Source organism: Dendrobates tinctorius, unplaced genomic scaffold (assembly GCF_039654945.1).
Source record: "Dendrobates tinctorius isolate UK_male_01 unplaced genomic scaffold, ASM3965494v1 ptg000031l, whole genome shotgun sequence".
Classification (NCBI taxonomy): domain Eukaryota; kingdom Metazoa; phylum Chordata; class Amphibia; order Anura; family Dendrobatidae; genus Dendrobates; species Dendrobates tinctorius.
Genome location: NW_027361699.1, coordinates 19,340,556 through 19,357,382, shown reverse-complemented (window position 1 = coordinate 19,357,382; position 16,827 = coordinate 19,340,556). Strand labels below are relative to the sequence as shown.

General features: G+C 43.4%; 1 protein-coding gene across 4 annotated transcripts in view; it reads left to right on the top strand.

Annotated features, from left to right (window-relative positions):
- KDM4C (lysine demethylase 4C) overlaps positions 1-16,827 on the top strand; it is a 565,453-nt gene that overhangs the window by 85,452 nt on the left and 463,174 nt on the right. For all 4 annotated transcript variants that reach the window (XM_073572230.1, XM_073572231.1, XM_073572232.1 and 1 more), the window contains exon 3: positions 5,949-6,124. In XM_073572230.1, coding sequence (XP_073428331.1) covers positions 5,949-6,124 — 176 coding nt within the window. The remainder of the gene's footprint in view (positions 1-5,948; positions 6,125-16,827) is intronic.

The following is a 16,827-nucleotide window of genomic DNA, read 5'->3' as shown; positions in this document are numbered from 1 at the left end:
GCCTCAAGCCCAGCACTCTAAAAGTCCAGGTTTCAGCTTTGAGCGCCTTCTTTGATTATCAGTTAGCTGCACATCCCTGGGTGATAAGGTTTATAAAAGCCACACAACGCCTGCGTCCCACGATTAGGCAGCTCACCCCGCCATGGGACCTGGGCCTGGTACTTCGGTTCCTCTGCTCGGACACTTTCGCCCTTAGTGAGAAGATACCCATCCGTGCTCTCACTCGTAAAACGGCCTTTCTAGTAGCCATTACCACGGCCAAAAGAATAGGGGAGATCCAGGCCCTATCCACTAAGGATCCATACCTCCAGATAAGAGAGGATAGTATAATCCTTAGGTTAGACCCGGCATTTACCCCGAAGGTAGCCTCCACAAGAAACCTGAACCAGGAGGTAGTGTTACCCTCTTTCTGTGATAATCCCCGAAATGAGAAGGAGCGGCGGCTCCACTCGCTAGACGTGAGGCGCGCAGTTATAGAATACCTAGAGGCCACCAATAGTTGGCGTATCGACCCGAACCTGTTCGTTCTCTTTGGTGGTAGGAATAAAGGGAAGAAGGCCTCTAAGGCGTCCATAGCGCGTTGGATTACCTCAGTAATCTCGGACGCCTACCAGGCTGAAGGCGCCAGCCCGCCTGATTCCTTAAAAGCCCACTCTACAAGGGCGGTATCGGCCTCATGGGCCGAGCGGGCAGGGGCGTCAGTTGATCAAATTTGTCGAGCGGCAACCTGGGCTAGTCTTAATACATTCTGCAAACACTACAAACTAGATGTGTTAGCTGGCCAACAAACCGCATTCGGGAGAAAAGTTCTCCAAGCAGTAATCCCACCCTGAGGAGGTGCTTTGGTACTCTCCATAGTGCTGTCAGGTGGACGTCCTGGAAAATAGGTATTAGACCTACCGGTAATGATGTTTCCAGGAGTCCATCCTGACAGCACGGGTAGTTCCCTCCCTGTTATGTTATACTATGTTGTATTATGTTATGTCATATGCTGTAATATGACTGTTTCATTAAACCGTTACTAGCATCATCCACCTTGTGGTACTTGTCAAATCACTGAGGGAAAGGGGGTGGGACATGGCCTTTTAACCTCTCGTGTGCTTTCCTGTCCCTGTAAGGAGGAGGAGGACGTCCTCCATAGTGCTGTCAGGATGGACTCCTGGAAACATCATTACCGGTAGGTCTAATACCTATTTTTGACATGGTAACAAGGATAAGTGATTCAACTGAACACTAAACATAGGAACTGGGGTGCAGAAAAATGGCAGTAGGTGTTCTGGACTAATGAGTCAAAATGTGAAATATTTGGCTGTATTAAAAGGCAGTCTTTTTTTTTTTTTTTTTTTTTTTGAATGGCTGTGAGCAATACAGTAAGGAGTATCTTCAGGCAACATTAAAGCATTGAATTGGGGATTTGATCAAGATTAATACTGTCCTAAATACTGAAAAATACAGGATGATATTTGTCAATCTTGCAGCGAGGCATGTAGCTGCTCAAAATTTATTTTCATACTAAAAAGGGGATACAGCAGCACTCTGTAGGGACCAACATATATGCAAATGAGATCTAAACTACATTGTTGCTGGAAAAAATGTACTTAGAAAAAATTAAGGTTCTTGGCACACAACTTGGCCTTCATGTGTGCCCATCAACCACGGCAAGGTGACCTTTCTCTGATGGGTCCTAACATCCTATACATGCCTCTCTCGGGATCTAAATCTTCAATTTTAAATGGGCAGGTGGGAACCCGCACTAATTTAACGCATTCCTTGGCTCCTCCCATCAGAACCTTCATTTTTGTTTTCTTTGTAAGTACTTCTTTTTAGAAGTATTATTATTTTTTTTTTTTTTTTTTTTTTTCTTGTATGTTGTGCAGTCATTGCATCTTGCACCTGTTCACCCTATATGGAGGTGCTGGTCAGGTTTTTAGTAACCCCTAAAAATACTGCCAAGTTGATTAACCCCTTCCTGACATCCGACGTACTATCCCGTCCATGGGACCCGGGCCCCTATGCCCATGGACGGGATAGTACGTCTAGCGCGATCAGCGGCGCCCACGTGGTGAGCGCCGCTCATCGCGGCCGGGTGTCAGCTGATTATCACAGCTGACACCCGGCACAATGTGTCAGGGGCAGTCACGGACCGCCCCCGACACGTTAACCCCTTGCACACCGCGATCAAACATGATCGCGGTGTACCGGGGGTTAAAGGGAAGCATCGGCAGGGAGGGGGCTCCCTCCGTGCTTCCCTGAGCCCCCCACGGCAGCGCAATGTGCAGCGCTGCTGCGGGGGGCTCCTTTCCTCCAGGCCCCCGAATCCAAGATGGCGACGGGGGCCTTCGGGGGCCTGAGGAAGCTGGCTTCCTCAGTGCCTGCAAAGCGCAGGCATGAGGAAGCCTTCTGCAGTGCCTGTGTCAGATCGCTGATCTGTCACAGTGATCTGTGATGTGACAGATCAGCGATCTGTCACAGGACAGTGATGTCCCACCTGGGACTATTTAATAAAGTAAAAAAAAAAATAAAAAAAAGTGTTAAAATAATCGCCAAATAAATTAGAAAAAAAAAAAAAATATTCCCCCAATAAATCCATTTTTTGGAAATAATAATAAAAAAAAAACAATAAAAGTACACATATTAGGTATCGCCGCGTCCGTAATGACCCGCCCTATAAAACTGTCCCAGCGAACCCCTTAAAAAATAAAAATAAAAAACGAAGCAAAAAATAATGATTTATTATCATACCGCCAAACAAAAAGTGTAATAACGCGCGATCAAAAAGACGCATATAAATATCCATGGTACCGCTGAAAACGGCATCTTGTCCCGCAAAAAACGAGCCGCCACACAGCATCATCAGCGAAAAAATAACAAAGTTATAGCTCGCAGAATAAAGCGATGCAAAAATAATTATTTTTTATATAAAATAATTTTCATTGCATAAAACCGACAAAAACATAAAAAAATGACATAAATGAGGTATCGCTGTAACCGTACTGACCCGAAGAATAAAGCCGCTTTATCAATTTTACCGCACGCGGAACGGTGTAAACGCACCCCCCCAAAAGAAATTCATGAAACGCTGGTTTTTGTTCATTCTGTGTCCCAAAAATAGGAATAAAAAGCGATCACAAAAAATGTCACGTGCCCGAAAATGGTACCAATAAAAACGTCAACTCGTTCCGCAAAAAATAAGACCTCACATGACTCGGTGGGTCAAAATACGGAAAAATTATAGCTCAATATGTGGTGATGCAAAAACTTTTTACAATAAAAAGCGTCTTTTAGCGTGCGACAGCTGCCAAATATAAAAACCGCCATAAATAGTAAATCAAACCCCCCGTCATCACCCCCTTAGTTAGGGAAAAATAATAAAATTAAAAAAAAGTATTTATCTCCATTTTCCCGTTAGGGTTAGGGTTAGGGCTAGGGTTAGGGCTGAGATTAGGGTTAGGGGTGTGTTGGGGTTCGGGTTGGAGTTAGAATTGGGGGTTTCCACGGTTTGGGCACATCAGGGGCTCTCCAAATGCAACATGGCGTCTGATTTCAATTCCAGCCAATTCTGAGTTGAAAAAGTCAAATGGTGCTCCTTCCCTTCCAAGCTCTGCCATGCGCCCAAACAGTGTTTTACCCCCACATGTAGGGTATCAGCCTACTCAGGACAAATTGCAAAACAATTTTTGGGGTCCAATTTCTCCTGTTACCCTTAGGAAAATAAAAAATTGGGGGCAAAAATATCATTTTTGTGGAAAAAAATGATTTTTTTATTTTCACGTCCGAGTGTTATAAACTTCTGTGAAGCACTTGGGGGTTCAAAGTGCTCACCACACATCTAGATAAGTTCCGTGGGGGGTCTAGTGTCCAAAATGGGGTCACTTGTGGGGAGTTTCAATAGTTTAGGTACATCAGGGGCTCTCTAAACGCACATGACACCCGCAGACCATTCCATCAAAGTCTGCATTCCAAAACGTCACTGCTTCCCTTCCGAGCCCCGACGTGTGTCCATACAGTAGTTTTCTCCCACATATGGGGTATCGGCTTACTCGGGACAAATTGGACAACAACTTTTGGGGTCCAATTTCTCCTGGTACCCTTGGGAAAATAAAAAAATGATGACTAAAAGATCATGTTTGTGGAAAAAATACGAATTTTTTATTTTCACGCCCGGGCATTATAAACTTCTGTGAAGCACTGGGGGGGTCAAAGTGCTCACCACACATCTAGATAAGTTCCTTAGGGTGTCTAGTTTCCAAAATGGTGTCATTTGTCAGGGGTTTCCACTGTTTTGGTACATCAGGGGTTTTCCAAACGCGACATGGTGTCCGATCTCAATTCCAGCCAAAAACGTCAAATGGCGCTGCTTCCCTTCCGAGCTCTGCCATGCGCCCAAATAGTCGTTTACACACACATATGGGGTATCAGCGTACTCAGGACAAATTGCACAATAACTTTTAGGGTCCTGTTACCCTTGGGAAAATAAAAATTGGGGTGAAAAATTTCATTTTTGTGGAAAAAATATGATTTTTTAATTGTACCGCTGTACGTTATAAACTTCTGTAAAGCCCTTGTGGGTTCAAAGTTCTCACCACATATCTAGATAAGTTCCTTGGGGGGTCTAGTTTCCAAAATGGGGTCACTTGTAGGGGGTTTCCACTGTTTAGGTACATCAGGGACTCTCCAAACGTGACATGGCGTCCAATCTGAATTCCAGCCAATTTTGCATTGAAAAAGTCAAACGGCACTCCTTCCATTCTGAGCTCTGCCATGCACCAAAACAGTGGTTCCCCCCCACATATCAGGTATCTGCGTACTCAGGACAAATTGCACAATAACTTTTGCAGTCCAATTTCTCCTGTTACCCTTGGTAAAATAAAAAAAATTGAACCTCAAGTATTTTTTTTATGAAAAAAAGTTAGATGTTCATTTTTTTTTAAATATTCAAAAAAATTCCTGTGACGCACCTAAAGGGTTAATAAACTTCTTGAATGTGGTTTTGAGCACCTTAAGGGGTGCAGTTTTTAGAATGGTGTCACTTTTGGGTATTTTCTATCATATAGACCCCTCAAAGTGGCTTCAAATGTGATGTGGTCCTAAAAATAAAATGGTGTTGTAAAAATGAGAAATCGCTGGTCAACTTTTAACCCTTATAACTTCCTAACAAAAAAAAATTTTGGTTCCAAAATTGTGCTGATGTAAAGTAAACATGTGGGAAATGTTAGTTGTCAAGTTTTTTGTGTGCCGTATCTCTGTGATTTAAGGGCATAAAAATTCAAAGTTGGAAAATTGCGAAATTTTCAAAATTTTCGCCAAATTTCCGTTTTTCTCACAAATAAACGCAAGTTATTTGAATGAAATTTTACCACTAACATGAAGTACAATATGTCACGAGAAAACAATGTCAGAATCACCGGGATCCATGTAAGCGTTCCAGAGTTATGACCTCATAAAGGTACAGTGGTCAGAATTGTAAAAATTGGCCTGGTCATGAACGTGCAAACCACCCTTGGGGGTGAAGGGGTTAAAAGCTTTCTTCAGCATAATGGAAAAACAAGAAGTCTTGGAAGTGATGATATGGCCCACCGCAAAACTCTGACCTCTGCATCATCAAAGTCTGTCTAGGATTACATGAAGAGAAACAAGGATTTGAGCCAGCCTACTTCCTCAGAAGATCTGTTGTTAACTCTACAAGATGTTTGGAACAACCTCAATGCCGAGTTGCTTCAAAAACTGTATGCAAGTGTACCTAAAGGAATTGATGGTTTGATGCGGTTTTGAAGGCAAAGGGTGATCACACCAAGTTTTCAGATTTGTTTTCTGTTTTTCTATTCACTAAGCGTATTTTTATCAATTAAATGTAATTAATAAAATTTTTCTCTTAAAGCATTTTACGTTGCAGCATTTTTTCACACTTATGTAATTTATCTTATGATATAATATTTTTCATTTTTAAGGTGATTCCCCCAAAAGGATGGAAGCCCAAGCGTCATTATGATGATATTGATGACCTTGTGATCCCTGCTCCAATTCAGCAGATGGTGACAGGCCAGTCTGGCCTCTTCACTCAGTACAATATTCAGAAAAAGCCAATGACTGTGAAAGAGTTCAGAAGACTGGCGAATAGCGACAAGTATGTAAAAGTCTTTGACATAAATTAATATTATGACCTTGTCTTCTCATCTGGTCTCTGCTGAGAATCAAGCCAGGATTTGTTCTATTTAAAGCAAAAAATGTATTCAATGAAACTGTGTGCTTTTCTTTCAATAGCATGTTTGATCATAGAATTAATGATTCAGAATTACTAATGTCTTTGCACTTAGACCTTGGTGAAAAATGTGCTTTTTACATACTTTTTAAAAATTAGTTGGTTTAGAATGAAAATGGTTGTTTTAAAATGCTTCAACACAAGCTTAAATTCAGGTGCAAAAAGGTGGAACAGCATATGGCAAACGTGTGTTTTTTTTTAAAGAATCAAAGTAGATTCAGGGCAGCTGAGAGACACGTGCCGGAGTATCTCTCTGAAAGGAGTATGCGTCGTCTGGATGTGGAGCACAGTCGTGTGTGTGTGTGTGTGTGTGTGTGTGTGTGTGAGCGACCAGCGACAGAGTGTCAGTCTACTGGGGAAGCAGAGCAGGCTGGAGGGGTCTTAAAACTGGGAAAAGTCTGCACAAGGCATGCCGAGAACCACAAGTATCAGTGGTTGCTATGGAAAATGGTTGTCTTCTTTAACCGAGCTGGGGCTAGCTCAGGCATGTATGAGTACCCCAGGGTCTGTTCTGTTTTAGTTAGCACCTATACAAGGCTAGGAACTTATGTTTGAGTTGGCTTTGGTGCTGTGCAACCTGTGAAAAGAAATATAAATAAAAACTGCACGTATTTGGATCAAAACTACATTGCTTGTGTGAACACTACCCAAGGCCTAGCGCCTACCCGAGAAAGTGAAACCCTACTGTATATATGTAGCATAATAACATAGTAACATAATTATTAAGGTTGACGGAAGACTTTAAGTCCATCTAGTTCAACCCATATCCTAGCCTAACCTGACCTAACATGTTGATCCAGAGGAAGGCAAAAAAACCCCACGTGGCAAACAAAGCTTCACATTGGGGGAAAAACTCCTTCCCGACTCCACATAGGGCAATCAGACTAGCTCCCTGGATCAACACAATATCATGGAAACTAGTGTATTATAACCTGTAATATTATACTTTGCAAGAAAAGCATCCAGTCCCTTCTCAAATTTTAGTAGGGAATCACTCATTACAATATCATACAGCAGAAAGTTTCATATTCCATAGTCTCACTGCTCTTACAGTAAAGAATCTGCGTCTGTGATTATGCTTAAGCCTTCTTTCCTCCAGACGTAGAGGATGCCCCCTTGTCCCCGTCACAGGTCTAAGAGTAAAAGGATCATTAGAAAAATCTTTGTACTGTCCCCTCATATATTTGTACATTGTAATAAGATCACCCCTTAGGCTATGTGCACACGCTGCGGATTCACCTGCGGGTTTTTCCGCGTGGATCCGCAGGTAAGTGACCTGCGGTTTGACACCTGGACAGTGGAACAGGTGCCAAACCGCTGCGGAATCCGCAGAGAGAATTGACATGCTGCGGTTTGTAAACCGCAGCAAAACACCGCAGCGTGGGCACAGCGGTTTTGAAAACCCATAGGATAGCATGGTACTGTACCATGTCTGCAGAACTGCTGCAGATCTGCAGGGCCAAAAAATGCTGCGGAACAGCAGAATCCGCAGCATGTGCACATAACCTTAGGCTATGTACACACGCTGCGGTTTTGTCTGCAGCAGAACTGCAGCAGTTCTGCAGACAGTGTACAGTAGCATGTTATCCTATGGGATTTACTTTCTGTTGTGCACATGCTGCGGATTTTTAACTGCGGAAAAGCTGCGGTTTTGAATCCGCAGAAAGAATTGACATGTCAATTCTTTTCTGCGGATTCTGCTGCGGTTTACCATCTCCTCCATTGTAGAGATGATAAACCGCAGGTCATTTTACCTGCGGTTTTACTTGCGGTTCCGCAGATAAAAAATCCACAGACCAATCCGCAGCGTGTGCACTTAGCCTTAGCCTTCGTTTTTCCAAACTAAATAACCCCAAGTGTAATAACCTGTATTGGTATTGCAGACCCCCTAGTTCCCTAATAACCTTGGTCGCTCTTCTCTGCACCCGCTCCAGTTCAGCTATGCCTTTCTTATACACCGGAGACCAGAACTGTACACAGTATTCTAAGTGTGGTCGCACTAATGACTTATATAGAGGTAAAATTATGTTCTCCTCATGAGCATCTATGCCTCTCTTAATGCATCCCATTATTTTATTTGCCTTTGCAGCAGCTGCCTGACACTGGCCATTAAATGTGAGTTTGTCGTCCACCCATACACCCAGGTCTTTTCCAGTGACAGTTTTGCCCAGTGTTTTATAATTAAGCACATAATTCTACATCTTATTTCCTCTACCCAAGTGCATGACCTTACATTTATTCCCATTAACACTCATTTGCCATTTATCAGCCCAAGCTTCTAGTTTACATAAATCCTCCTATATTATAAAATTGTCCTCCTCTGTATTGATTACCCTGCAGAGTTTAGTGTCATCTGCAAATATTGAAATTTTACTCTGTGCCCCCTACAAGGTCATTAATAAATGTTAAAAAGAAGCGGACCCAATACTGACCCCTGCAGTACCCCACTGCTAACCGTGACCCAGTCCGAGTGTGCTCCATTAATAACCACCCTTTGTTTCCTATCCCTGAGCCAGTTCTTAACCCACTTACATAATATGAGAACAATGGGGATATAATATGTGTATCGCCCTTTTGTGTGGCACCATATCAAAAGCTTTCGAAAAGTCCATGTACACCACGTCCACTGCATTTCCTTGGTCCAGTCCGGAACTTACCTCTTCATAAAAGCTTATCAGATTAGTCTGACAGGAACGGTCCCTCGTAAACCCATGTTGATATTGGGTCATGAGGTTATTCTTCTTCAGATAATCCTGTATAGTATCTCTTAGAAAACCCGCCAGGATTTTACCCACAGTTGAGGTTAAGCTCACTGGCCTATAATTTCTAAGTTCAGTTTTTGTCCCCTTTTTTGAATATTGGCACCACATTTGCTATACGCCAGTCCTGTGGTACAGACCCTGTTATTATGGAATCTTTAAAGATTATAAATAATGGTCTATCAATGACTTACTTAATTCCTGCAGTACTCGGGGGTGTATCCCATCCGGGCCCGGGGATTTGTTAACTTTAGTGATTTTTAGCCACCGACATACTTCCTGCTGGGTTAAGCAGGTGACATTTAATAGAGAATTTTTTTTATCACTGATCATGTTATCCATCATGGGATTTTCTTGTGTAAATACTGTTGGAAAAAGTCATTAAGCATATTGGTTTTTTTTATTCCACATTCATCATTTCACCCAGACTATTTTTAAGGGGCCCAACATTATCATTTTTTTAGTTTCTTAACTAATTATGTAGTTAAAGAATATTTTGGGATTATTTTTACTTTCTCTGGGAGTGAGTCTCTCTGTCTCAATCTTTGCTGTCTTGATTTGCTTTTTACAAAATTTAATTTTCTGTATTTATTTAACGCTTCATCACTATCTACTTGCTTTAATTCTTTAAATGCTTTATTTTTGTCACTTATTGCGCCCCTTACAGCTCTATTTAGCCATAGTGGTCTCCTCCTATTTCTCGCATGTTTATTGCCATACGGTATATATTGTGCACAGGTCCTATTCAGGATGCTAATAAACGTCTCCCATTTTCTTTGTATATTTTTATGTCTCAGTCTTGGTGCAGTTAACTGGGACGATATCCTATCTCTCAATATCGCCGCTGTGCCCTGCCGGTACCGGCCCAGATCGGTGCTGTAATAGCACCGATCCTAGGACAGGCCCAGCAGGGCCTGCAGGAAGTGGTTGGCGCGATCGATTACATCGGCGATCGCGGCAGCCACAGGGCACAGCTGCGGTCACGCTGTGACCGCTCTGTGCCCTGCTGATGACCTGGCCATGACCTGCCTAGGAGTCGGAGCTGTGAGCTCCGATCCTAGGCAGTTACCATGGTCACCAGGCAGAGCAGGGATTGGTGGGATCGATGTAATCTGCGTGGATGAAGTCCTTGGTCCATTTTAAGGGCAGGCTCAGATTCTGTCAATACCTACCCAGTAAGAGGGCCAGGTACGGAATCAAACTCTATAAGCTGTGTGAGAGTACCTCAGGGTACACCCACAGGTTTAGAGTGTACAAAGGAAAGGACACCAGGATTGAACCCAGTGGGAAAATTGTGTGGGATTTGGTGCACCCACTGCTAGATAAAGGTTATCACCTCTACACTGATAACTTTTATACCAGTGTCCCACTCTACAAATCCCTCTCTGCGCGAGGTACCGCAGCTTGTGGTACTGTCCGCAAAAATCAGAGAGGCCTCCCGAAGACACTACTTGGGCAGATGCTCCGAAAAGATGAGAGCAGGGCCCACTGTAGCGACCACCTGCTGGTGGTCAAGTACAAGGACAAGAGGGATGTCCTTCTCTTGACCACCATATACGGTGATGGCAGCGCCCTCAGCACTGTACTGGGTACCTCTGCACAGATCAGCAAACCTGAAATGTGTGCTGGGGTACAATAAAAACATGGGGGCGTTGATCGCTCCGATCAACTCCTCCAACTGTACAATGCATTGAGAAAGGCCAAGGTGTGGTACAAAAAGCTGGCCGTGCACATCGTCCAGTTGGCAATGCTCAACGCATTCCTTCTGTCACAATGTGCATGCCCCAGCGATACGTCCTACCTTGAGTTCCAGGAGGTAGTGGTTAAGGCCCTGATGTTTGGCACTTTGGAAGGAGCGGGCCCCAGAACTTCTGGAACTGAAGGTGCTCGTATTGTACCAGGTCGGCATTTCCCGGGGGAGGTCCCGCAAACTGGAAAAAGAGGTAAATTGCAAAAAAGCTGCTGTGTGTTACAGAAACGGAATACGCAAGGATACCATTTATCAATGCGACACCTGCCCCGAAACACCTGTCCTGTGTATGAAGGATTGCTTCAGATTGTACCACACCTCAATGCACTACTAAATTACTTTACCGGAAACATTAGATTAGTTGGGGCACATCTAGATAAGTTTCCAAAACAATGTCACTTGTGGGACAAATTGGACAACTTTTGGGGTCCAGTTTCTCCTGTTACGCTTGGGAAAATTAAAAATTGGGGACTAAACGATTATTTTTTTGGGCACAAAATAGGATTTATTATTTTCATGCCTGGGCAGTATAAACTTTAGTGAAACACCTGGGGGTTCAAAGTTCTCACCACATATCTAGATAAGTTCCTTAGGGGGTCTAGTTTCCAAAATGGGGTCACTTGTGGGGGGTTTCCACTGTTTGGGCACATTGGGGGCTCGTCAAACGCAACATGGCGTCCAATTTCAATTCCAGCCAATTTTAGGTTGAAAAAGTCAAATGGCGCTGCTTCCCTTCTGAGCCCTGCTGTGCGCCCAAACAGTGGTCCCACCCCACATATAGGGTATCAGCGTGCTCAGGACAAATTGGACAACAACTTGTGGGGTCCAATTTCTCCTGCTACCTTTGGGAGAATAAAAAATTGGGGACTAAACGATCGTGTTTGTGGAAAAAATATGAATTTTTATTTTCACGCCCGGTTGTTATAAACTCCTGTGAAGCCCTAGGGGGTTCAAGGTGCTCACCACATATCTAGCTAAGTTCCTTAGGGGGTCTAGTTTCCAAAATGGGGTCACTTGTGGGGGGGTTTCCACAGTTTGGGCACATTGGACACCATGTTGCATTTGACGAGCCCCCAATCTCAATTCCAGCCAATTTTAGGTTGAAAAAGTCAAATGGCGCTACTTCCCTTCCGAGCCCTGCTGTGCGCCTAAACAGTGGTCCCCCCCCACATATAGGGCATCAGCGTGCTCAGGACAAATTGGACAACAACTTTTGTGGTCCTATTTCTCCTGTTACCCTTGGGAAAATTAAAAAAATTGTTGCTAACATCATTTTTGTGACTAAAAAGTTAAATGTTAATTTTTTCCTTCCATGTTGCTTCTGCTCCTGTGAAGCGCCTGAATGGTGAATAATCTTCTTGAATGTAGTTTTGAGAAGCTTGAGGGGTGCAGTTTTTAGAATGGTGTCACTTTTGGGTATTTTCTGCCATATAGACCCCTCAAAGTGACTTCAAATGTGTGGTGGTCCCTAAAAAAAAAAAAAAAAAAAAAAAAAAAAGTTTTGTAAATTTTGTTGTAAAAATGAGAAATTGCTGGTCAACTTTTAACCCTTATAACTTCCTAGCAAAAAAATTTTTTTTTCCAAAATTGTGCTGATGTAAAGTAGACATGTGGGAAATAGTTTAAGGGCATAAAAGTATGAAAATCGCAAAATTTTCAAAATTTTCGCCATATTTCCGTTTTTTTCATAAATAAACGAAAGTTATAGCAAAGAAATGTTATCACTAAAGTGAAGTACAATATGTCACGAGAAAACAGTGTCAGAATCGCCTAGATCCGTTGAAGCGTTCCAGCGTTATTACCTCATAAAGGGACAGTGGTCAGAATTGTAAAAATTGGCCCGGGAATTAACGTACAAACCACCCTTGGGAGTGAAGGGGTTAAGGACCTTCCACCTACCTCTAAGTTTGTCATTTGTGCCATTGTGCACCATGAGGGATGGGTCCTCACCAGCACATCCCAGTAATCTGTCAACCCGATCAGCGATGTGTTGGACTCGAGTGCCAGGTAGAAAGCACACTGTTTCGATGATCCCTGTCTTTGTGACAGATTGCCCTATCTGTTCCCCTAATATGGAGTTCCCCTAATAGAGTCCCCCACTACCAGCTCCTGTCTGGCCTGCCCTGCTCTCCTATTTCCCCCCTTACTGGACAAAAACCAAGCAACTGAAAAAAAAACAAACAAAAAAAAAAAACGACTAAAGTCCTAAGTTATGAGTATAAAATTTCAAATTTTGTTAATATATCAGGATTAAAAATGGTATGTGATCACAATTTACATAAAAAACAATACACATCTGTATGCCATAACAAATGGGGCCCAACAGATTAGAAATATAAAGAGGACATGGATATCATAAAAATTACCAGGATATACAAAAATTTGACAACATATGTATATGATAAAAACTATGATAAGATAGATTTATTGCTTTATTGAGATATAGATAGATATATATATATATATATATATATATATATATATATATGTTAGTAAAAGGCTTTTATTGTATTATTATACTTAAAAAAATAGTGCAAAATTTAGTGCAAAAAGGTGTAAAAAAAAAAAAAAAATGCACCACTTAGTATAAGTATGAGAGCAAAACAATTGCACAATTTGTAGTGAATGAAAACCACAAAAAATAGTGAGAGTGCAAAAAAACAAAAACACCACTAGGTGCAAAAAAAAACAAAAACACCACTAGGTGTCAGTATATCCAAGGGAAAAACCAGTATACTATGTTAATATCATTATATACTGGGTAAAAAAAAGTAAAGGAAAATGTATAAAGATATAATGCTGAGTGTCAGTGTGTCCACATCTACTGTTCATGGACCAGGAGCGGGTAAAAAAAGTAAACACAGGTAAGTATTATAGTATTAGTACTGGCGTATGACTCACAGGATTAATGTCAGCTGCTCCTGGTCTCCTGGGCCACTCCCAATGCACGTTTCTGCATGCAGCCTTCGTCAGGCTTCCCTTACTGGAGCAGACACTCTTCCGGCTTTCAGAGGACATGCCTTGCTGCAGCAGTGCTACCCCTGTACTGACACTCCCCTCATCCGCCAACTTGGCAAACTTATTGGGGTGTGCCAGATCAGTAATAGCCTCTCTGGCGCTCTTCCCTCTACCCCGCCTTCTGTCACCCAGCTAACTGCCTCACTGTCCTGCAGCTCCATACTACCGTCCTCCCCCACATGTATCCCATTGAGCAGAAGACTCCTTTCCATATGGTCTATAGATCTCAGTGTTGCCAGCTGCACACTTAGATCCAGTATCTGGGCTTCCAAATGCACAATGTGCTCACATGTCACACAGCAGTATGCACCCTCAACGGGCTGTTCAAGGATTGCATACATGTGGCAAGATGTACACTGGATGGCATTGGCACTAGTGGAGCACATCCTAATGGGGATTGCACCAGACAGAAAAGATAAGTAAATATAAATAAAAAGTATTAATAAGATATAACAGCAATTCAGTAATGCCTCCCTTGGAAACTCCTTGAATCACAAGTCGCACTCTTATCTCTTGCGCTCCGGTCACTCGGCTCGCTCACACTCGCTAAGCAGAAGATTTAGGCTATGTGCACACGCTGTGGTTTTTGCTGTGGATCCGCTGCGGTTTTGGCTGCTGTGGATCTGCAGCAGTTCTGCAGACAGTGTACAGTAGCATGTAAATCTATGTGACTTAAAAATCCGCAGCATGTGCACAACAGATTGTAACTGCGGAAAAGCTGCGGTTTTGAATCCGCAGAAAGAAATGTCACTGTTTTTCTTCGGATTCTGCTGCGGTTTACCATCTCCTCCATTGTAGAGGTGATAAACCGCAGGGGAAAACCACAGGCCAATCCGCAGGTAAAACTGCAGGACATTTTACCTGCGGTTCCGCAGATACAAATCCGCAGTGTGTGCACATAGCCTTAAAGATATATATATTTTTTTTTCCCCCTCTGCAGCAATCCACCCTGCTGTTCAATGCACTTCCAAAATGTAAATATATACACATACACACATTTACATGCATAAATTGTGTAATGAGAAATGACACAGGGAAAAAGTATTGAACACATGAAGAAAGAGGTGCGAAAGTCATGCACCATCTGAAATCTATTAATTATGAAGCAATCCTGACACTGGTGAATGTTCCAGTGAGCACTGTTGGGACCATAATCCAGAAGTGAAAAGAACATCTTTTCACCATAAACTGACCTTGACCAGGTTCTCCCTGCAATATTTGAGACAGAGGAGTGAAAATAATTATCAAGAGTTGTCCAAGAGTCAAGGACCACCTGTTGAGAGCTACAGAAAGACCTGGAATCAGCAGGTACAATTATTTCAAAGAAAACTTTAAATAATACCCTCAACTTCTGTAGCCTTTATGCACTCTCACCACTGAATACTACATTGCTGAGCAAAAGACCTATTTTAAAATGCATTTAAAGTTTGTTCAACATTCATACAATCCTAAAATACTGGGAGAATTTAGTCTACGGGACACGATTAGACAAAACTTTGGCCCGCAGCCCCCAATGCCCCTCTTAGCCGCTCAGCCCTGTTCTGCAAAAGCCAGCTTCTCCACCATGACAGAAGATCAGCTCTCCACCCTTCTGTCAAGTTCACACCTCACCACTTGTGCCCTCGACCCACTCCCTTCCCACCTCATCCCTAACTTGGCCACAGTCTTCATCCCATCTCTAACACACCTCTTCAACCTTTCACTTACAAATGGTGTCTTTCCCTCATCCTTCAAACATGCCTCAATCACACCCATACTCTGTGTCCAACTATCGCCCGATATCTCTTCTCCCTTACGCCTCAAAACTACTGGAACAGCATGTATATCTTGAACTGTCCTCCCACCTCTCCTCCTTTTCCCTCTTTGACTGGTTACAATCTGGCTTCCGACCGCATCACTCAACTGAAACTTCCCTAACTAAAGTCACTAACGACTTACTAACCGCCAAGAGCAAGCGACCCTACACTGTCCTCCTTCTCCTGGACCTGTACTCTGCCTTCGACACCGTAGACTATTCTGTCCTGCTACAGACTCTCTCATCTCTTGCCATCACAGACTTGGCCCTATCCTGGATCTCATCTTACCTAACAGACCGAGCATTTAGTGACTCCCTGTCACACACCACCTCCTCACCTCGCCCCCTGTCTGTCGGTGTTCAAGGCTCTGTCTTGGGACCCCTACTATTCTCCATCTACACCTTCGGCTTGGGAGAGCTCATAGAATCCCACGGTTTGCAGTATCACCTCTAAGCCGATGACACGCAGATCTACCTATCTGGACCCAACCTCGCCTCCTTACTGACTGAAATCCCACAATGTCTGTCTGCTATCTCAGCCTTCTTTTCTTCTCGCTTTCGCAAACTGAACATGGACAAAGCAGAATTCATCATCTTTCCCCCATCTCACTTTACCCCACCACCAGACCTATCCATCAATGTCAATGGCTGCTTTGTTTCCCCAGTCCCGCGCGCTCGGTGCCTTGGGGTGATCCTCGACTGCACTCTTTCAAACCACATATCCAAGTGCTCGCCTCCTCCTGCCGCCTCAAACTCAAAAATATTTCCCGGATCCGCTCACTCCTCAACCACGAAGCCACAAAAGCACTGGTGATTGCTCTTATCTCCCGCCTTGGCTACTGCAAATTCCTACTCTCTGGCCTCCCCTCTAGCATTCTGGCACCACTCCAGTCCATCCTACACTCTGCTGCACGACTAATCCACCTGTCTCCCCACTATTTCCCCCCCCCCCCCCCCCCCCATGCCAGGCCCTTCACTGGCTTCCTCTTGCCCAGAGGCTCCAATTCAAAACCCTAACCATGACATACAAAGCCATCCAAAACCTGTCTCCTCCATACATCTGTGACATGGTATCCAGGTACCTACCTGCATGCACCCTTCGATCGTCTCAATATCTCCTTCTCTACTCTCCCCTTATCTCTTCTTCCACAACCGCATACAAGACTTCTCCCGTGCTTCTCCCATACTCTGGAACTCTCGGCCGCAACACATCACTCTCACCACCAACGGAAACCTTCAAGAAGAA